Genomic DNA, 22,769 nt, shown 5'->3' with positions numbered 1-22,769 from the left:
GGCCTAAACTCGGGCTAACAGACTTCACCAGCGCAGTGGATCCGTGCTGAGAGCCCCGAACAAAGGCGGGGTAGGGCCTTTATGGGTTTGGGAAGGGGGAGTTACAGGAAATTGTGACACAGGTACAGTGACCCAATCATTATCGCATAACATTATTGGCAGTAACTTTAACCATACACATTGTCCAGAGTGCTTGTTACTTTTGGTGGGACCCAATCACAACAGTTAGAGTGTTAACCAATTACAGATTGGACCCAGGACCCAGGACCCTCACGTAGGGTGTAAGAAGCACTTATTGCTTAAGGTTAGAACTTTAAAAGCCTTTACAACCTCAAGATTCTAGATATAATGCTTTTTCTTTATTCTTTTTGTTTTCACAATAAATTTTCAACCTTCTAGAAAAGGTGAAAGAACAGTGAATACATACATGTATACTTTTTACCTGGATTCACCAAGTATTAACATTTTGCCACATTTTTCTCATGTATATATGTGTGTGTGTGTGTGTGTGTGTGTGTGTGTGTGTATGGGATCTATTTGCATGTGTGTGCACGCAGTATATATATATGTATACATATATATATATATATATTTATATATATATATGTATACATATATATGTACACTTTTGAGACTTTCTTTCCCTGATCCACTTGAAAGTAAGTTGCATATACCATCACATTTCACCCATAAATGTTCCAGTGTGCATCTCTAAAAACAAGGAGTTTATCCTGCACAACCATAATACCATTACAATGCTTGAAAAGGTGACATTAATTCAATAATATTATTAATATATGGTCTATATTCACATTTCTATATTCACATTGTCTCAAAGATATCTCTTATACTGATTTTTTCTTTTAAATCCAGGATCCAATCAAATTTCATATGTTGCATTTGGCTTTTGTCCCTTTAATCTCTTTTATTTGAAAGTAGTTCCCTTGCCTTTTTATACTCATATCATAGAATTTTTTGAAGTCTCCAGAGTTACATGTTCTTTCTTAATAAAAAAATTAAAACTTTGAACAAAAGAATAGTGGATAAACAGACCATGTGTTATTGTTTTCTGGTGCCAGTGCTGGAGAAAGAGCCTAACTCTTGGGCCTAATTCTTTATTCTAGCAACGTGGTTCATTTTAATATATATTTTAACTGTTTATTTATTTTGTGAGAGAAAGAGAGAGAAAGCATGCAAGCAAGCAGGAGAGGGGCAGAGAGAGAGGCAGAGAGAATCCCAAGCAGGTTCCATGCTGCCCGCACAGAGTCTGATGCAGGCTCTATCTCACAACCATGAGATCATGACCTGTGCCCAAGTCAAGTCAGATGCTTGACTGACTGACACACCCAGGCGTTCCAATGTGACTCATTTTATACCAAAAATGTTGATTAAAAGAAGAAATCCTATAATGTGTCCATAAAAGCAAAGAATGCCAGGATTTACAACTAGTCATGAACACACAGATCATTAAAACTCAATTATCAAGACAGACAAACAAACACACAAACAAACAAACAAACTCAATTATCGTTTTCCTAGGTCTCCTTAACTATCCAAGAAACTGTTAGAATTTTTGAGCTGGAAGAACTTCAGAGGCAAGTTAACTAGCTTGATTCCTTATATCACCAGCGAGGAAACCACAAACTCAAGAGTCTGTGATGTACTAAGGTCACACTGCCAGTTAATTAGAGAGATGGGAGTAGAGATAAGATGTCTTGATTTTCAATATCCTGTGTCCCTGATTCTTTCATCATCTCTATAACCACCTTTCCTTTCCTTCCATTTTCTCCTTCCTTCTATTGAATAAACAACAAGAGAACTTTTTAAAGAAGGCAAATCACTTCTGTTTCACTTCTGCCAGGGTTTCTCAATAGCAGCATTATTGATATCTTGGGCTACATAATCCTTTGTTGTGAGGAGCCTCACTATAGGATATTTAGCAGTATCGTCGGAGAGCTGTAAAACTTCTCCATTTGTGACAATCAAAAATGTCTCTAGACATTGCCAAATGTCCTGAGGTAGAGGTGAGCGAGGAGGGATGCAAAATTGCCTCTGGTCAACAACTACTGTTAAATGGTTCTTATTTGGGCAGTGGTTCTTGTTTTATTTAGCAGCTTTCCTTTTAGTCCAGGTAAATAGGAGTTCAAATTTTTCTGTAGTTGTAATCACAATATAGACACAATTTTGGTTCTACTATTTTTACTTAACAGTTTGTAGTACACATTTTCACTATTGTTGTATGAAATAGACATTTATTATTTTTCCCTACCTAGCATCCCCTCTCCCCCTTGTAGCATCAGCAAGCCCTTTGTCCATTCTGGAACTGTGCCTCCCTTACCCAAATTACTTGATTCTAGGGTCCTTCCTTCTGGCAAGGTATAAGCAAGTGACCCAGACCTAAGCCATCATAATAATTCACCTCCACAGCCACAATAATTAGGCACATGACCCAAATTAGGCCAAGCAAATTCCTCTGAGATTTTGCTAGAGGAAAGGTTTTACTTTGTGTGAGTTGGTAAACTGTGCAGCGATGTCCTTAGCACACCCACAGTTTAGGTGAATCAAGTCAACACAGGCAGAAAGCAGGACTGAGAAGTGGAAGAGGAAATCCTGGTGGTACCACTAGAGTCCTTACACCCATTCATCTCTGAGGGCAGTGCGACCTTTGTCGATTAATCTTTTTCCTCACATCCTATTTTATTCATTAATTTTTTGATAGGTTGGTTTGACTGACAGGCATTCTTTTACTTGCAACAAAAAGAGTCTTGATTAAGAAAACAGTAGGGATGCCTGAGGAGCTCAGTCAGTAGAGAACCTAGTTCTTGATTTGGGCTCCAGTCATGATCTCAGTGTCATGGGATCAAGCCCCACATTGGGCTCTGTGCTGAGTGTGGAGCTTGCTTGGGATTCTCTCTCCCTCTGTCCCTCTCCCCTACTTGTACTCTTTCTCTCTAAAACTAAAAAAAAAGTATTTATTTTTATAACATTTAATGGCTCATATGTCCTCAAGTTGTATTGCCATGTTTCTCATAACTATTTTACTAACATTGAACTTTAAAGTGATTTGAAATATTTTCCATTATAAATACCGTTTTCTTTTCCACTTCTTTTTGAATGATTTCTAGTAAATTTTCCATTAGTTTCCTCAAACATGGGCCTTGGGTTGAAGTCTGAACTGTAAGATATAAGATTGAGTGATTTACCACCTAATTGAAGGCCATTTGGTTTTACTCTCTCCCCCTTTGCCTTTGACTTCCATTATAATCATTCCATCTGGGATTATACCAATTGCTGTAGCTCCAGCTGTGTGAGCACATTTGAATGCATTAGTGTGTACATCAGTGGTCTATGAAATTTTTCATGGTATCATGAAGATTTATGTCTACTGTTGTAGGGCCTACTTTATGATTTCTTTTAACTATTATCCTCCAAAATAATATTGTTGAGTTTGAAGCATTCAGAACTCTACATTCACTTAAGATACAGAATTATTCATCCTAATGTCTATGAGAAATGGCTCCAATTGTTTCCCTCCCATGAAGTCTATATGTACTTCATTTACCTGCATAGGTTGGCTTTTCCATATTTTAAGATCTAGTACAAATGTTACTGTCTTATATGTGATTTCTTTTATTACATAGTTTGCAATTTGTTTTCATCTCTCACTATACTTACTAATTTACCTCGTTATCTATCAAAGGTGATGCAATAATGAGAGCAATGCCACTTTAGGGTCCCATAATAGCTGTAGACTCACCTTTCAGAGACTATTAGGTAGCAATATAATACAAATATATACCCATCAAATTATTTATGGAAGCATAATTTGTAGTAGCAGAAGATTAGAAACAAATCAAAAGTTCATTAATAGGGGGCTGGTTGAATGAATTATCATACAGCCATAAAAAAGCTATAAAAATGCATATTGATACGACACAGTCACCAAGAAATATAATTAAGTATTTGAATAAGTGGTATAGCAGAGTAATTAGAAGTGTGGACTCTGATGTCTCATCTAGGTTCAAAGACAGACTCTGCTATTTATTAGCTGTGTAACTTGTCTCAAGCCCTGTTCCTCAATTTTTTCACCTGTAAAATTAGGATATTAGTGATAACTCATGAGTCTCTGAGGATCAAATGAATTGATAAGAGGCATAGCACTTAAAAGAGTGCCTGGCCCTTAGTAAAATAATTGAACTATGACAATGAGATGTGAATAAATGATATTAAATTATGTGATATAATTAAAAAAAAGAAAAATTAAATCCCTTATAATGTATTCACATTAAATATTTTCACCATTGCTGCCTTGTGTTGTAGTATTAGACACACTCATGTAGAGGATTATCTCCTCTATTTTTATAATGTCTTTCAGGACAAAGCCTGGCTTTTCCTCAAGTGTGTGTCCTGCATGATCTCCAGAATGTGCCACGCACAGGGCAAGTTCCAGAGGCATTTGTTGATGGAATTAATAAAACACTCAGATTCCTTTATGCTGATAAATATAATTTCAGAGCTTTAATAATCAGAGAGTAGTTTTAAAGTCTTATTTATTTATTTTGGGGCAGGTAGGGGCAAAAGGAGAGAGAGAATCCCAAGCAGGTTCCTTGTTGCCAGAGCATAGCCTGACACAGCGCTCAATCTCATGAATCGTGAGATCACTGCCTGAGCTAAAATCAAGAGCCAGATGCTTAACTGACTGGGCCACCTAAGCACCTCAATAAGAGAGTAGTTTTATTTGTTATTTAATGTTTATTTATTTTTGAGAGAGAGAGAGAGAACGTGAGTGAGGGAGGGGCAGAGAGAGAGGGAGACATAGAATCTGAAACAGGCTCCAGGCTTTGAGCTGTCAACACAGAGCCTGATGCGAGGCTCAAACCCATGAAGCATGAGATCATGACCTGAGCAAAAGTTGGAGCTCAACTGAATGAGCCACCCAGGTGCCCCCAGAGAGTAGTTTTAGATGTCTAAGAGAGTACATGAGTATATAACACTGACAATTTCAACATTTAGGGACAACTCCAGAGATTTTGTTACAAAAGAAGTTAGGTAGATTAACTTTTACCTGGAACAGTATTCTGAAACTGTTAGTTCTCTTCCTTGTTAAAAAAAAAAAAAGAATTTTATTTTTATTTTTTTCACTTTATTTATTTTGGGAGAGAGAGAGAGAGCACAGGCAGGGGAGGGGCAGAGAGAGAGGGAGAGAGAGAATCTTAAGCAGGCTCCACTTTGTAAGCACAGAGCCTGACTTGGGGTTTGAATTTATGAACTGTGAGATCATGATCTGAGCCAAAAACAGGAGTCAGACGCTCAACCAATTGAGCCCTTCAGGTACCGCAAAAAGAGTTATATTTTTATTTTTATTTATTTAACTATTTATTTACTATTAAACATTTTAAAAATATTTATTTATTTTTGAGAGACAGAGAGGGCAGTAGTGGGAGAAGAGCAGAGAGAGAGGAAGATACAGAATCCAAAGTAGGCTCCAGTTCTGAGGTGTCAGCACAGAGCCCAATGCAGGGCTCAAACTCACAAACCATGAGATCATGACCGAGCAGACGTCGGATACTTAACCGACTGAGCCACCCAGGCGCTAAAAAATCTATCAGGGTTTTCGTAACAGTATTTCTTTATTTTTGAAAAAAGGAGAGAGAAAGTGCGAACTAGAGTGGGCCAGAGAGAGAGAGAGAGAGAGAGAGAGAGAGAGAGAGAGAGAGGGAGACACAGAATCTGAGCAGGCTCCAGGCTCTAAGCTGTCAACACAAAGCCTGATGTGGAGATTGAACCCATGAAACTGTGAGATCATGACCTGAGCTGAAGTCAGACACTTAACCAAGTAAGCCTCCCAGACTCCTTAAAACTTGTCAAGTTTTGACCCGACTATGAAGTTTAGAGGATGTTCCCTCCTCTCCACCTAAAGACCAGGTCATGGTCATAGTCATGGGTGTTTCACAGAGTGTAGCCTTTACTTTTTAAGTTAATTTTCATTTGTTAAATTAAGACTTTATTTATTTATTTTGAGCATTTTAAGGTTCACAGCAAAATTGAGAGGAAGGTACAGAGACTTCCCACATACCTCCTACCCCCCACATGCACAGCCTTTCCATTGTCAACATCTTCACCAAAGTGGTACATTTGTTGCAACTGATGACTTACATTGACACATTATTCTCACCCAGAGTGGGGTTTATTGTTGATGTGTACTTTTTTTTTTCTTTTTTTTTTTGAGAGGTAGAGTGCAGTGTATGGAGCCTCTGAGGAGGGGCAGACAGAGGGAGACTGAATCCCAAGCAGGCTCCGCACCTAGTGTGGAGTCGGACATGAGGCCCAATTTCACTACTGTGAGATCATGACCTGAGGCAAAATCAACAGTAGGATGCTTAACCCACTGAGCCCTCCAGGTGCCCCTTGACGTATATTCTATGAGCTTGGATAAATGTATAATGACTATATCCATCATTATGGTATTATATAGGGTATTTTCATTGCCTGAAGAATCCTTTGTGTTCTGCTTATTCATCCCTCTCTCTTCTCCAACTCCTGGCAACTATTGATTTTTTACTGTCTCCATAATTTGCTTTTTCCAGAATGTTATATACAGTTGGAATCATACAGTATGTAGCCTTTTCAGATTTGCTTCTCTTTCTTAGTAATGTGTGTTTAAGTTCCCTCTAGGTCTATTCTTGATACCTCATTTCCTTGGAAGCTCTGAATAATATTACACTATCTGGATGGATCACAGTTTAGTTATCCATTCACCTACCGAAGGACATTTTGGTTGCTTCCAAGTTTTGGTAATTATGAATAATGCTTTTATAAGCATCCATGTGCAGGTTTTGGGGTGGGCACATTTTTAACCCCTGTAAATGTCAAGGGGTAGTATTGCTGGATTATATGCCAGGAATATTTTTAATTTTGTAAGAAACTGACAAAGTCACTTCCAAATGGTTGTACCACTTTGCATTCCTACATCTAATGAGCGGGAGTTCCTATTCGTCACATTTAGAGTTTTCAAGTCTTTTAGATTTTATTTTAGCAGGAGTGCAGTGGTATTTCATGATTTTCTGTGTGGCCTTTTGAGGAGTTGATCCTTGAACAGGCTCCACCCTCCTCCTACAGGGGCTGGGCCCGTTTGTGTTTCACTAGACCCTAACCGTTTCTGACTTTTGGGTCTCAACGCTATCTTAGAGGGGGAAAGAATAGGAAAAGGTAGGGATAGCTCTGAAATCTCTCTGAGCTCCTGGGGGGAGATTATGCCTGAAAGAGGCTTTATCAAGTGTGAGAGGCCTGCCAACATTCAGCGTTAGCTCCCTAGCAGATGTTAGGGAGTGCTGACAGTGGGAAAGAAAGAAAGAAAGACGTGTTCAGATAATACACTACACCTGGCGCTTGAGGTGGCTCTATTTTATTTTTGGTAGCCAGAGGCCAGTAGGAAGAACTCCTTTAGCCCCTGGGAATTGCTGGCCTCTGGATTTTCGTTCGGAGCTTTCACTGGAATGAACCCTTCTCAATGGATTCTCAAAGGCATGGTAGTTAGGGAAAGGGCTTGCGTGGGAGGGATGTGAAAGTAAGGCAACGCTGGCAGGAGGAAGTGGAGCAGAAACCAGCCCACGAAAGGAAAAGCCACGAAAGGAAAAGCGATCGTCCTTGATTTAGGACCCTTGATCAGGTGTGTTAGATGACATTTCAGAAGAAATCTGAAAGCTACTGGTTTACAAGAGAAATCAAGTAAAAGTGTTCTGGCTGGGGAAACCTCCTTAAGGGATCAAATTCGACACAATGGGCATTTCTCACCGAAAAACTTTAAAAGCCGACAGGCCCCTCGGGTTCCGCCCACCGCCTCCTTCCGCACCGCCTACGACCGGACGGCTCAGCCCCCTCAAAAACCCGGAGAAGGCAAATCCGCTCAGGCCTGGGGGAGGTGGGCTCCGGCCTGCCTGCACACTGGGCATGCGCAGGGGCTGGGCCGCCAGGTCGTCCTAGGGAGCCGTGACGAGTCCGGAAGCGCTAGCTAGCGCCCCTCCGCTCGAGAACTAGTTTTGTTCCGCGTCCTCGGGACAGGAGCTCTCCGGAGAGAAGCCCCGGCGGGACCAACCCGACCCCACCCGGCACCGCAGCAATGTCTAGCAACAGCTTCGCTTACAGTGAGCAGTCCGGAGGAGGGGAGGCGACGGAGCTGGGTCAGGAGGCGACCTCAACCATTTCCCCCTCCGGCGCCTTCGGCCTCTTTAGCAGCGATTTGAAGAAGTGAGGAAGAAGGTTTGGGGTGTGGGGCTGGGAGTGAGGACCTGGGAACGCCGGAGGAGCGGGCCACGGGTTTGGGCTGGGACCGCACGAGCGCTTGGGGTCGCCCTGAGACCGCACCGGAGCGGGGCGGTAACGTTTCTCTGGTGGGTGGGGTTGGGTCAGTGGGAGTGGTGGGAGCTGTGGGGGAGAGTTTGGAGAGTGTCTCTCTCTCGTAGTCTTTACACTTCAGTGAGAAAAGAACCGTTTGGAGAGCTGCAGGTCTCCTCCCCAAGGACTCTGATTAAGTTGGTTTGGTCTGGGGCACCGGAATCTGACTTGAACAAACCCTTTTAGCTTATTTAACATTTGCTGGATCAGTCAGACTTGAGGGGATTGGGCGTTATGGTGAAAAGGGTGTTTGAGGAGTTGAGAGGACGCCTCTGAGTGCTTGTCGCTTATGGGAAACTCTTCTCTCACTCCGGAGTGTAGGAGCATGGAGGTAGGTGATTTAGGCGCTTTATTAATGGATAAACTGTTAGGTAGGAACATTCATGTTCTTGCACAGTATCCTTTGCACTACAGGGAAAAAACCGCAATACCAAAATAATAAGCGTATAAGTAGAGAAAAGTGCAGGACTGTGAACAAATCCTTAAGTTTTACAAATTAATGAAATTATTTGTTTTTATATTTTTTAATGTTTTTATTTTTGAGAGAGAGAGAGAGAGAGCACACAAGCAGGGGAGGGGCAGAAAGAGGGGGACACAATCTGAAGCAGGCTCCAGGCCCTAAGCTGTTAGTTAGCACAGAGCCCAACCGTGGGGCTTGAACCCAGGAACCATGAGATCATGACCTGAGTAGAAGTCACACGCTTTAACTCAGTGAGCCACTCAGGGACCCAAAAAACGTGCATTTTAAAAACAAATACTGAACAATGTACTTTTAATTTTGTAAAAGGAAAAATAAGTACCCCTGATAAATGGAAAGAAAACACCCCCCAAACTTTTTGGTGGGAGGGATTTCAAACTTACAGAATTCTGATAACTTTATATTTTATTGTAATCATTTTTACATTTCTCTTATTTTTAATGTCTCAATACTAGACTGTGGTCACATAATAGGCTCTCACTAGATTCATGCTAAATTAAGCTAAAGTAGCTGTGCTGATGGCTTTGTAGATGTCAGAAGAGAATAATTTAAATTTAAATTTTTACTAACAAGACTGGGCAGTCTGGAAGGTTGCTAGTGGTTGAAGTTCGGTTTAAATTTTGACTGTATTAAGCTGACAAATCTTATATACAACACGTGGAATAGTTTTTTTCCCCCTTGTTCTCAGATAATTTCTCTTCATTTTTCATTCGGTGCATTTAGAATGACGGGTTGTTCTGATAGGGGGCTTGATGCAGTTGAACACTTCTGTTACCAAAATGTTCAGCTGTTGAATTACCCTGTAAGTCAGCCTCAGTCTCTTTTGCATGTGATTTGCTTACAATTAATTTACCTTTATGGCTTGTTAACATCTAAGATGTTTTTCTCTTAGTTTCTGACTCCCTATTTTGTCAGATTTGGGCCTGGTTTGGACAACTATGTAGGGCTTTGACTATGACCAGTGCTGTTGAGGTGACCAAGAAGGTTGGATTTAAAATAAAAATAGCTAATGGGCACCTGGGTGACACCGGTTAAGTGTCCGGTTAAGTGTCTGACTTGACTCAGGTCATGATCTCACGGTTTGTGGGTTCAGGCTGACAGCTTGGAGCCTGAAGCCTGCTTCAGATTCTGAGTCTCCCTTTCTCTCTGCCCCTCCCCTGCTCTGTCTCTGTCTCTGTCTCTCTCTCTCTCTTAAAAATAAACACACATTAAAGAAAAAATAAAAAAAGCAAATATTTATTGAATGCTTGTGCATTTGTGCACACTGTTTTACATTTTACATTTATTATCTCATTCAGTCTTCCTTAGTACCTCATTGGCTCTATACCAGACCCTTACCTGTTTTGCAGATGAGGAAATTGGAGCACAAGTGGTTAAAACTTGCCCAAGATCACAAAGCTTGAACACTACACTCTGAATTTGAATATAGATTTAATCTCAGAGCCCAGTCTCTTAAGTTCTTGGGTATACTACTTAACACTTGATGAAATTTATGGTGCTTTTATTAGAGAATGCATACAACTTATTAAAAGTTTAAAACTTGGGAAAGTAGATATAGACCATTTATTACCTTGAAGTTTCCAGGAATTAGAAACATTTTGGTCATTGAACTGCAAACCTCGTGGGATTGTGTCTGAGCAAGGAGACCCCTGTTCTGGAAGTGCTCTTTTAATGTCTCTTGAGCCTACATTTTTTTTTTTTTTTTATAAAGGTGATATTTCTTGACTTTTATTCCAACCAAATGACAAAATTTAAGTAAAAAAACTTAAGCTTACACTGTTCCTCTGCTCTCATTTTTAAAAATTGAGGTATTCTTGCATGTAACAGGACATTAGTTTCAGATGTATAACTTAATGATTCACTATTTGTATATATTCAGAAATGATCACCGCAGTAGGTCTAGTTAGCATCTGTTACCATACATAGTTACAGTTTTTTTCTTGTGATGAGGACATTTAAGATTACTCTCAGCAGTACAGGGTACTGACAAGCTGTACAATGCATCCCGTGACTGACTGACTTCCTACCTGGAAGTTACTCTTTTGACTCTCTCCACTCATTCACCTGCCAACTGTGCTCTAATTTTTGATGGCTTACTTTGAAATAGTTTCAGATTTACAAAAAAATTGCAAGAATAGAATAAGGACCTTCTACCCTTTATGTAGATTCACCACTTAAGATTTTTTTTTGCTACATTGCTTTATTTTTCTCTTTCTCCACATACTTACACACACACATATACATTCATATTATGTTTTTTGATCCATTGAAAAATAGATTGTATACATCTTGTCTCTTTACTCTTAATACCTTGGTATGTATTTTTTCAGAACAATGATTTTTTTTTACGCAACCACAGTACCATTATATTCAGGAAATTTAATATCAGTACAATCTGTAGTCTGTAATTCAGTGTTGTCATTTGTCCCAATAAATAATTTTTTAAAAATATTTTTTTCTATCTAGTACAGCATCCAGTTAGGATCATGTACTTCATTTAGTTGTTGTATCTCTTTTAATCTCCATTAAATCTTGGGGCGCCTGAGTGGCTCAGTCGGTTAAGCCTCCGGCTTCGGCTCAGGTCAGATCTCACATTTGTGGGTTCGAGCCCTGCATCAGGCTCTGTGCTGTCAGCTAGCTCAGAGCCTGGAGCCTGCTTCCGGTTCTATGTTTCCTTCTCTCTCTCTGCCCCTCCCCCTCTCATGCTCTGTCTCTTTTTGTATCAAAATAAATAAAACATTAAAAAAAAAAGTTAATCTCCATTAAATCTTGAAATAGTTCCTTAACATTTCTCTTTCACTATTTGGGCAACTTTGAAGACTTCAAGCCAATTATTTTACAGCATGTTAATCATTTTAGACTTGTTGGTGTTTCCTCATGTTTGGACTCATGGTGTGCACCTCTGGCTAGAATACTACCATAGCGATGTGGCTTTCTCAGACTTGCCTCTGGAGGCAGAGTGTAAACATGTCAGTAGGGGGACACTTTGAGATGTGCAGATGTCTCGCTCCTAATAAGATGTGCAGATGTCTTACTCCTAATATCTCCTGGATAGAGCAACCACTGAGCCATTCTTCTTTTTTTTATTTAAATTTTTTTATGTTTATTTATTTTTGAGAGAGAGAGCACGAGCGAGCAAGTGGGGCAGGGGCAGAGAGAGGGAGACACAGAATCCGAAGCAAGCTCCAACATAGAGCCTGACACTGGGCTCAAATCCACAACTGTGAGATCATGACCTGAGCCGAAGATGGACACTTAACCGACTGAGTCACCCAGGCGCCCCTCTCCTGAGCCATTCTTTACCACAGTGGCAGCAAAATGTTGATTTCCAGCTCTCCCACTTCTACTCTGCTCTTTGGCCTCTTGTCTTAAAGCTTTATGTGTCCTTTGATCCTTCACTAACCACCTCAGGTTTGCCTAATCACTTTCTAATGACAGAATTACCGAAGATTTTTGTGTTCTGATTTAATCTTATTTATCAATTTCTTTTTGGAGCCTTTCTCCCTTTAAACAAGACCAGGATTAGGGACTTTTAGATCATTTTATAAAAGCAGATCCTATATATCATTTATTGGTTAATCAAGACTATAGTAGATTATTGGCTTCAAGATTTCCAGTTTTTTCATTTAAAATGTAATGTTTTTATTTTATTTATTTTATTTTTTGTATTTCTCTCTTTTAGGGTTGTTGTCAACTTTATTGCTTTTACTTTTTTCCTAAATTATTTTCCTGCTTTGTCTTAAAGAAGTTATTTTATGTAATCCAATTTGGCTGTGTGTGTACAATTAAAAATAATTTTTGGGTGCCTGGGTGGATTAAGTGTCTGACTCTTAGATTCAGCTCAGGTCATGATCTCATGGTTTGTGCATTTGAGCCCCACATTAGGCTCTGTGGTGACAGTGCAGAGCCTGGTTGGGATTCTCCCTCTCTCCCTCTCTCTGCCCGCTCTCCCAAAATCAATAAATAAACTTAAAAATAATTTTAATAATTTTATTTCTAGATAATAATTAAATAATTCTATTTAAACAATTTCTAGAAAGAAACAGGAGATGAACTTAATAATGCTAAAACTACTAAATTTCTGAAGCTCTACTTTGAGAGTATCATGGTGTATTAGAAAGAGCATTGGACCTGGAGTGAGAAGATCTGAGTTTAGTTCCTGTTTTCTACTTGGAGTAATGTTTCCTTCTTTACTTTGCTTGATCTTTTCATTTTTTTTTTTTAAGTTTGTTTATTTTTTAAGAGAGAGAGAGTATGTGCAGGGGAGGGACAGAGAGAGAATTTCAAACAGGCTCCACACAGTCAGCACAGAGCCTGATATGGAGCTCGAACTCATGAACTGAACCTGAGCTGAAATCAACAGTCCCACAACTTAACCCGACTGAGCCACCCAGATTTCCCTGCCTGATCTCTTCAAACTTCAGTGTCCTCTTTTCTAGAAAGATAATGATACATACCTATTTTGTGAGGTTCTCGTAAGATGGTAGAGTTGAAAGTGATTTCTAAACTAGAATATTAACTTACACTATTTGGAAAAGCTAGTGAGGTGGTAACATTTTAGGTGTTAAAGCCTAAGAAGTTTTTTTGCCAGGTGGAGGAAAGTGGGAGTTCCTTAGAGTATGTAGAAACCAGGAGAGTTGCAAAAAAAAAAAAAAACATGCATGTTCAGGTGAGACAGACATTTATGAGCTGTAGGCAGTACTTAAAACATGGTAATGGGCAAATGCCCCCTCCATCACCCCACCCCCACCAGAGAACTCTTGTTTAGAAAATAAGGCATTTTAGACATAACCTGAAGGAACACCAACATTTAAGGCTGGAACTAGGAAAAGAGATAGGCTCTGACAGAGGAAGGTTAGACAGACAAACAAACAAACAAAAACTGAGGTGGGGAGGTTTCCAAGCGAAGAGGAAAGTTAATAAGAGGAAATGGTCAACTATGTTAGGAGTTACATAGTGAAAATAAATAGAAGGAAGCCTGAAAAGAGGCCATTGGGTTTAATAATGAAAGAGAACCTTAGTAATAAGTAACTTAGCAATGCAGTACCGCCTCAAACACACTGAAAGAGCATTTTTAGTTCTGTTGAAATTGCGGTGGATTTTTTAGAATCACAGAGATGATTTAGATCCCAAACAGGGGCTGCAGTGCATTCCTGTAGTCCTACTGTGTCCTGTGGTACATGGTAGTCAGTACTACATCATTGTACTTGTATTGCATGAATAAAGCCTAGCTTATTTTTTTAACTTAAGTTTTATTTATTGTCTACTTTACAACATCAGCCATGAAAATTACATATAACCTTTTAGTCTTTCATATCAGTGTTTCTTAGTGGAGTCCACTAGGAAGATTACATGGGTCTGTGGCTTCTATGTAATTACGGCAACTCTGAGCTTATCTCTGTTACTTGTTCTCATTCAAAACCGCATATGGAAGTGCAGCTGAATGAAAGTAACCTTTTTATAGGGATGTTCTTGAGTGTACTTTATTAAAAATAAAGATAACCAGTCCCAGATGTCAGTGCTTTAATAACAGTGGCATATTATTTGGGATATACTTCAGAGAGTCATTGTGTCTCATACAAAGTTCTAAACTTTTTTGTGACTTTACATTTTTTATTTATATTTAATTAGCATTTATATCATATTTTTATAATTTTTCATTTTAATGCTTTAAAATTTTTAAAAAAATGTTATTTAAGAGAGTGAGAGTGCATGAGCATGGGAGAGGGGCAGAAGGAAAGGGACAGAAAATCTCAAGCAGCCTCCATGCTCAGTGTGGAGCCTGATGTGGGGCTTGATTCCACAAACCTGGGATCATTACCTGAGCTGAAATCAAGAGTTGGATGCTCATGACTGAGCCACCCAGGCTACCCTAAATGCTTTTTTATAGTTACAGTTACTTAAAGCTTGCTCTACTTTGTTTTCACTTGTCCTAGTATTTCTCACTAATAATTTTAACTCAGTAAGTCACCCTGTATTTTTATGTTATGTAGTTACTCAATATATATTTGTTGAATATTGCACAAAAGAATCTCTATTTCACATACTCACCTACTATTAGATGGTATAATTTATGTGAAGGAATAATTTTTGAGCAAAGTGTTTGGCTTATAATTTTTCTTAATAAATATTTTCACATCCTTTATTCAATTGAATGATTCAAATTCTAATATTTATTGTTTCTGTAGCTAGTATAGTTAAAAAAAATAAAGCATGACTGATTCAGTGGACCATATACAGGTCCAATACATACCCTTATTGTGTTGTACATTAATGATGTGTTATTGCATCACCCTGAAATTAATTGTCTGTAGTTCCAGAACAGCCATTTTTTTATGGCATTATTTGAACCTTTACTGTGTTAAGGCTAATTGACTTGATTTTAATTATTTTGAGAGAGAGAACGTGAGTGAGCATGAGTGGGGTAGGGGCAGAGAGAGATAATCCCAGACAGGCTCCATACTGTTAGCGCAGAGCCCAGCACAGGACTTGATCCCACAAACGGTGAGATCATGACCTGAACCAAAATCAAGGGTTGGATACTTAACTGAATGAGCCACCCAGGCGCCCCACAATCAGAATTTTTTTGTTTCTCTTCCATTCTTCAGAAGCATTTTTATTTTTTTTCAGCAGCATTTTTATTTGCAAATTTGGGGTTATTGCATATGTATAGTTCATTCATAAGTGTTTTCAGCACAAAAATATGAAACAATTTTAAGACCTTATCTTGCCTTTAAGAAACTCAGAATTTAGGGCACCTGGGTGGCTCAGGTGGTTAAGCGTCCAACTTTGGCTCAGGTCATGAACTCACAGTTCGTGGGTTCAAGCCCTGTGTCTGGCTCCATGCTGATAGCACAGAGCCTGGAACCTGCTTCAGATTCTGTCTCTCTCTCTCTTTTTGCTCCTCCCCTGCTAGTGGTCTGTTACTGTTTCTCAAAAATGAATAAATATTAAAAGAAAATTAAAAAAAGTTTAGAATTTAGTTGGTGAGATAAAGCTAAAAGTGAACTAATAGTTATATGAGTATATAATTAATGTTAAATGGTATAATTCTCAACTTTTCAGTGTGATATACCTAACCAAAAGATGCTTATTTTAAGACTTAGGTAAACAATGCTTTACTGAACAAAATGGAAATGCTGAGATTTTGATATGTTAAACATTTTAATTTGAAATGCTTTAGGTGTTGAGCCCTGGTTTGTTAGCATATTTATGAAGAGGCATAGGCTTCTCATGGTTAATTCCTTTTTCTTGTGCTCAGAAGTCCAGGGTTGCAAGTATGTAAATAGACTCCACTCTATGATTTCTGTAGCATAATGTGCTTCAATCATGTTTGAAGATCATATGTCCAAATATATTATTGTCTTTAACAACATATTTGCCATATTATATGTTTAATTTAAATTTAAGTTTTTTAAAAATTTATAAAGGGCACATAAAATTCTAGGCAATGTCAGTGTTTTATTGATCTTTGACTTAGTTAATTCTTTGTGTTCCATGATGGCAATTAATGGAAGAAGAAACTGTGTAATGGTATCTGCAATGCATTCCCAGCTTGATTAACTAGTTGTTTTTGTCTTCACATAGATAAGATTTATAAAAGAGTTTTATAGTTTTATAAAAGACCAACTACTCAAGTTAAGGATTATCACTTCAGGGGTACATAGGGTTCCTATAATTTAATTCTTGAAAAATACTTCAAGTAAGGTTTTACCACATTGAACAAAAAATTGATGAAATACTGCCTGTAAGCAGAATCCTATTTTCCAACATATTATAAAAGTGTTCCATTTTATTTTTCAGCTTGGATTCCTTCTTGGAGGAGAGTCAGTTCTGACTTTTACAATATATCCTAATAAATTCAACTAAGAAATAGTCATCTTTTGATAGATGATATGTTATTTTAAGATCATGATCTGGTGAAATCCAAGGAGAAAATCTGTAATACTTAAATTTCAAGACTTACAATTAAATCTCAAAATGTGTCATGTTACATTCTTTCTAGGTAGGTTTTTAAAATTTAATTAATTTATTTTTGAGAGAGAGAAGGAGCGAGAGAATCCCAAGCAGGCTCTGCACTTTAAGTGAAGAGCCTGACATGGGGCTCGAACTCGTGAACCGTGAGATCATCCCTGAGCCAAAATCTAGAGCAGGATGCTTAACTGACTGAGCTACCCAGGTGCCCCTTGTTTGTTTTTTACTTAAACTCTGCTCCCAGTGTGGGCCTCTAACTCAAGACCTCAAGATCAAGAGTTGCATTTTCTACTGACTGAACCAGCCAGGCGTCCCTTATTTCTAAAAAGTATTTAGAATTTAGAGCGACATTGCTAGAATGAATGATTAAAAGAAACAGAAAAGGAGACAGATGGCTGGTTGAAATGTTCTTTTTTTACTGCATGATAAGTTACAAATGATCATGGAATGACAAATGTATTATAGTGAAATAATTTGACAGTATTGCAGTTGTATATATAAATGAACTACTGACAAAAACAAATTGCCTGTAGTCCAAATTCAGAATTTAAAGTGAAGCCCCCAAAGTAGAATAATCAAGAAGGAAATGATTTTTCTTTATTTCATATTATTATGAATAACGTTCATTGGTTTGTGTATTTAGGAAAGTCTTATTTAGCATATCAGCTGGAAAAAGTTCATAGATATACAGAAACGAACAATTTATAGTCAATGTCTGCTATTGGTGGGCTCGTTGTATTGCTGATAGAACTGACCTAATTGGAAGGGCAGTGCCTTAATCTTTCAGCTGAGTGCGTTGGCATGGCAGCTGGACAAGGAAGAGACTCATGAATAATGCCAGTTCCAAAATCATGGGTTGGCAGAGCTACGCATCACCCAGCTTTACTCTAGGAATGGGTTTCTCACAATTTCTTAAAGCCTTGATTAGGAGTGTGGTCATGAAAGATGAGGGGGAAATTAGTACTATGAGGGCAAAGAGGTAGGGGGCCAGATCGTATAGGGACTTTGGATTTAACTTTGAGTCATAGGAGCAGCCATTGGAGGGTTTTGAGCAGTATGGGCATTTAGAAATTAGTAACTATTAAGTGCCCGTTGTGTGCGGTCTTTATTTCCTGCATCAAGAAGGCTATAGTCTGTGGGGGTACTTGGAACCTGCTTGTTCACATCCATGTTTATTCAGTAACTTAAAAAAATTATAGAATTAATTTATTGAATTAACAAATATGAATGTCTTTGGTATGCGAGGCACTGTTTTTGATACTGGGTTTTAAGTAATGGACAGAATGCCTGTCTTCTGCTTTTGATTGTCTTCCTTCAATTAGAACACAAAGAGGTCAATATCTGGTTGGTCATTTGATGATAAGAAATGGTGTGGAGAAAAATAAGGGAGGGAGAGAGGATAGACGGTTAGGGTGAAGATTGGGTTGGGGTTTGAAATAGCAGGGTCAGGAAAATGACCTTGAGAATTTGTTAATGGAGCCCATACCTGAAGGAAGTGAGCAGTGATACTTGGAAGAGTATTGGGTCAGAAGATATTGTAACCTTAGGCCCTGAGGTCAGAGAATTTCTGACATATGTGAGGATCAACACACAAGCCAGCATGGTTTGAGTAGTGTGAGTGAAGAGGAAAGGACAAGTTGGTAGTTGAAGAGGGATGTAAGGAACCAGATTGCATAGGGCTATATAAATCCTTGTAAGAACTTTGATTTTACACTGAGTGAGGAGGAAAGTTCTTGGGTTTTGAACAGACAACTGAGGTGATCCAGTTCACCTTTTAACTGTATCGCTTTGCCTCCTGAACTAGGAATAGACTCCAGATCTAAGGCAGGGAGACTACTGCAGGAATCCAGGCAAGTGAAGAAGATGACTAAATCAGATTGATGGTCATAAAAAGGGTTCAATTGGAAGGTAGAACCAATGAGATTTTGCTGATGCTTTGGGTGTGTGACAGAAAAAGGTTCCAGGATGGACACAGGGTTTTTGTTTTGTTTTGTTTTGTTTTTGTTTTTTTGGCCTAAATAGCTGTTAGTTTGGAATTGGCTGTCAACTAAAGTCAAGATGCTCGAAGAGGAAGTTTTTAAAGGGGAGGGGAATCAAGATCTTGAGCATGTTAAGTTTGAGTTGCTTATTAGACATCCAGGTGGAGATATTAAATAGGCCATTGGATGAATGAATCTGGAGTTTAAGGGAGGATTCAGAGTAGAGATACATATTTAGGAGTCATCAGGTTATATGGTAGTAAATACCATGGATTGGATGAGGCACTGAGGGAGTGAACATAGAAAGAGAAAAGGTCAGAGTACCAGGCCCTGGGGCATTCCTGGAGCAATTGTGTTAAACAGTATCAATAGGGTCTAGTAACATGATTACTGACAGGTGACTTTGTCCCTGTGGAGGATTTTGGTGATGTTGACAAGCAGTTTAGGTGTAGAAGTAGGGCTGAAAGCCTGACTGGAGTGGGTTTAAGAGAGAAAGGAGAAGAATTGCTGTCAGTGTGTCTTAGGGTGCAGGGGAGCAGAAAAATGGAGTGGTACCTAGAAGGAGTTAAGTCAGGGGATTGTTTTTTTTAGTGGGAAAAACTTTTATCTTGTTTTCTGATGGAACCATCTGCTGTACAGGAGGAAAAATTGATGATGTAACGAAGAGGAAATAATCACTGGACTGATAGGTCTTTTCCTTATAGAAAATTTGGCAATTACAGGTTAACTAAAAAATAACAACCCTCATTTCAACACCAAAGAGAATCAGTTAACATGTTATAGATCTTCCTGTCCTTTTTCTTTTGCATATGTATGCTATGTATTTTAAAAGCAAAGCTGTATGCTTTTGTAGTGTAATATGGCATTATAATTTATTTCTTTTTTCATTTACTAATATATGGAATGAGTTTGTTTCTTAAAGCGATAGTCCTTTTAATTAAGCCACTATCTTGGAAGAAGCAGTAAACTTTTAGAAAAGTGATCAACTGCAGTATACAAGTGAAATTCTGTAGCTGGTTCCACTACAGGTTTTAAATAGGGTCTTGTATAGATCAGTTATTAATCACATAAATAAAGGGAATTATCTAACAAAAGAATCAATACTAATGATGTTAGATGGTGGCAATGACCATAGCTTTCCACACACACCTGGGTATACTAGGTGGCGGGATTCAACTGTGCTGTTGAATACAGTAGCCTTACCAATGTAAATATTTAATTAAAATGTAAAAATTCAGTTTCTGAGTCACACCAGCCACATCAGTAACAGTTACTATATTGAGTAGTGCAGATAAAGAACATTTCCATTTTCACTGGATATTCTGTTGGACACTGCTGGTTTAGAGGCAAGGATTTAGGGCTTACATAGGGAACAGGAAAGAGTGGCTGGAGCACAGTCAGAGCAGAAATGAGGTGAAATGTAAAAGATGATTAATAGGTAATTAGGGTCCATATTATGAAGGGTCTTGTGTACCATGCTCAGGAATTTGGACTTTGTCATGGTCGTTTGCACAGTAAGGAGCTTCAAAGGATTTTTAAGTAGAGGAGCAACATAGTGATATTTACATTTTAGAAAAGTCACTTTGCCTGCACTGGATCTTTGGAATTGGTCAGATATGTAAATGGTATCAAAAACACAGAAGATAGAGCAGTCTTGGAATGAGGAGGGAAAGTGTTGAGGTCAAATTTGGACCTTTTGAGTGTGAGATTAGATGGTTAGGCATCCATTGAGCAGTTAGATACATGGATGTGGCGTTCAGTAGAGATACATAGGCTAGAATGTATATTTGGGAGTCAATCAGTTGATAGATGAGTTTTGGAAGCCATTGAAGGGAAGGTGTGTGGTATGAGGAGAAGGCCAAGGAAGAACCTTAGTAAAGTCAACATTGAAAGAAATGGGAGAATTGAAGCTTATCTAGAAGACCAAAAAGAGAGAATGAAGTTTGGGGAAACTCTCAAAGTTAATTATACAGGCAGAGCTTTTGCATTGTGTTTAAGGTATGGGAAGAGTGAAACCCACCTCTGAAGGAGGAATACGGCAGATAATTGTTCATTATGGTTTGTTGAGGCAGTATGGGGTAATGCTCATCTACTCTGGAGTTTCTCTGGCTTGGTATGAAAACTTGCCATAGTGTTAGTAGGTGGTATTTGGGCAGGCTAGTTTACCATTCTGTGCCCTTGGTTTCCTTATCTGTAAAATGGAGATGAGGATAACGTACCTACACTCTCTATTGTGAGGATTAAAAGATTTAACGCATGTAAGCAGTCAGCAGTGTCTGATACATAACAAGCACATAATTACTGTTACTCTTTTAAATTCTTAAAGGTCATTTGAAATTAAAGTTTTGTTTTTAATACAGTATACTTTTTCAACTTAAAATTTTAGAGTTATTATTAGTTTTCACATTAACCACTGCTTTATATTTTAAATTTCAAATTTCAAATTATTGTTTAACTTTACACTATTGTTTTTTGAATTCTATTTCACAAGCATTTAAAACTACTAGATTATATAAAATATCTTTTAATTTGTACCACATCAAAGTAAGTGAAGTTAATAAATTCTAGGTGAAGTCTATGTGGATATCAAGGATTTGGGAATAATGAATTATAGATTTTTATAAGGGAGTAAAAATGTATTTGTTTTAAACTTTTTATTTAACCTCCAATCTTGTGGGTAGATATTCTTTTTTCTTTTTAAGATTTTATTTTTGAGTAATCTCCACACCCAGGGTAGGGCTTGAATTTACAGCCCTGAGATCATGGATGAAGAGGATGAAGAGTATTCTTAGGAGAATATATGCCAAGAACAAAGATAAAATACTGTGCCTTTTTTTTCTGGCAACAGTGAGTGGACCAATAGAGAGCTGAGTTCCTGGAAAGGAGCAGTGGAAAATGGGATTTGAGAAGTAGTTGCTAGAGTGTGAAGAAAATTGGAATTTAACTTCCTTTCTAAGAATAGGAGTTGATGATTATAAGTGATTACTGCAGTGGTGTTTTGGGAAGATTAATCTGGAATTGCGTGGATAATAGATTGGAGAAAAGAAACTGGTGATAGAGGGATCGAAATGAAGATTGTTAGAAATGTGTAAGAGTAATTTGATAAGAGTTTGGAATTTGGTGGTGTAAGTGGGTTTGAAGAGGAAGGAAATCGTGAGCACATTATGAAAGGGAATTTATAGATTTTCTCATGGGGTTTGGTTGAAGGGAGGAAGGAATCAAGAAGTTCAGATGTTAAGCCTAACTAGAAGAATTTGGGGACTGTTGACTGAAATGGGGAAGGCTTGAGAGGACCTTTGGGAAGGTGAAAGGACATTTTCTTTTTCCTTTTTATTTTTTTTAATGTTTATTTATTTATTTTTTTAATTTTCGAGAGAGAGAGAGACAGCGTGAGCAGGGGAAGGGCAGAGAGAGAAGGAGACACAGACTCCAAAGCAGGCTTCAGGCTCTGAGCTGTCAGCACAGAGCCTGACGCGGGGCTCAAACTCACAAACCTCTAGGTCATGACCTGAGCTGAAGTTGGCTGCTTAACCAACTGAGCCACCCTGGCACCCCTGAAAGGACATTTTTATTGGTGATTTGAGATTAAACTTTTGATAGATGTTTGAGAATGATTTGATATGAGAGCAATACATTTATTTTGTCTGTGACTAAATGCACTTTTCATTAGATTGAATCAAATTCTGTCAAAAATCTGTTCTTGAGATATGTTTGAGGTTATTGGAAAGATTAATATAACATTGGCCCCAAAATATTTGGGAATGAGGAAAAAAAGGAAAACGTAGCATTTAAAGAACGTTAGCTCCAAATAGTGTGGGCAGTTAGATTACTAAAGGAATATAAATGGCTACACTAGTAATCAAAGGGATGCAAACATCCTTCCTACATTCATTTATAAAATAATAGTGACAATAGAGTACTTTTTGTTATATTTATATTTGGCA

General features: G+C 38.3%; 1 protein-coding gene across 5 annotated transcripts in view; it reads left to right on the top strand.

Moving 5' to 3' along the window:
• Window positions 1-7,989: 7,989 nt before the first annotated feature.
• Window positions 7,990-22,769, top strand: part of AP3B1 (adaptor related protein complex 3 subunit beta 1) — a 245,805-nt gene continuing 231,025 nt past the window's right edge. For all 5 annotated transcript variants that reach the window (XR_003909937.1, XR_003909938.1, XM_029942469.1 and 2 more), the window contains exon 1: window positions 7,990-8,247. Coding sequence is in view for 3 of the 5 variants with exons in the window: in XM_029942469.1 (XP_029798329.1) it covers window positions 8,120-8,247 (128 nt within the window). In the remaining 2 variants the exon portion in view is untranslated. The remainder of the gene's footprint in view (window positions 8,248-22,769) is intronic.

This window comes from Suricata suricatta, chromosome 6 (genome assembly GCF_006229205.1).
Source record: "Suricata suricatta isolate VVHF042 chromosome 6, meerkat_22Aug2017_6uvM2_HiC, whole genome shotgun sequence".
In the NCBI taxonomy this organism is placed as follows: Eukaryota; Metazoa; Chordata; class Mammalia; order Carnivora; family Herpestidae; genus Suricata; species Suricata suricatta.
The sequence above is the reverse complement of the archived record's forward strand: the minus strand, read 5'-3'. Positions and strand labels throughout refer to the sequence as shown.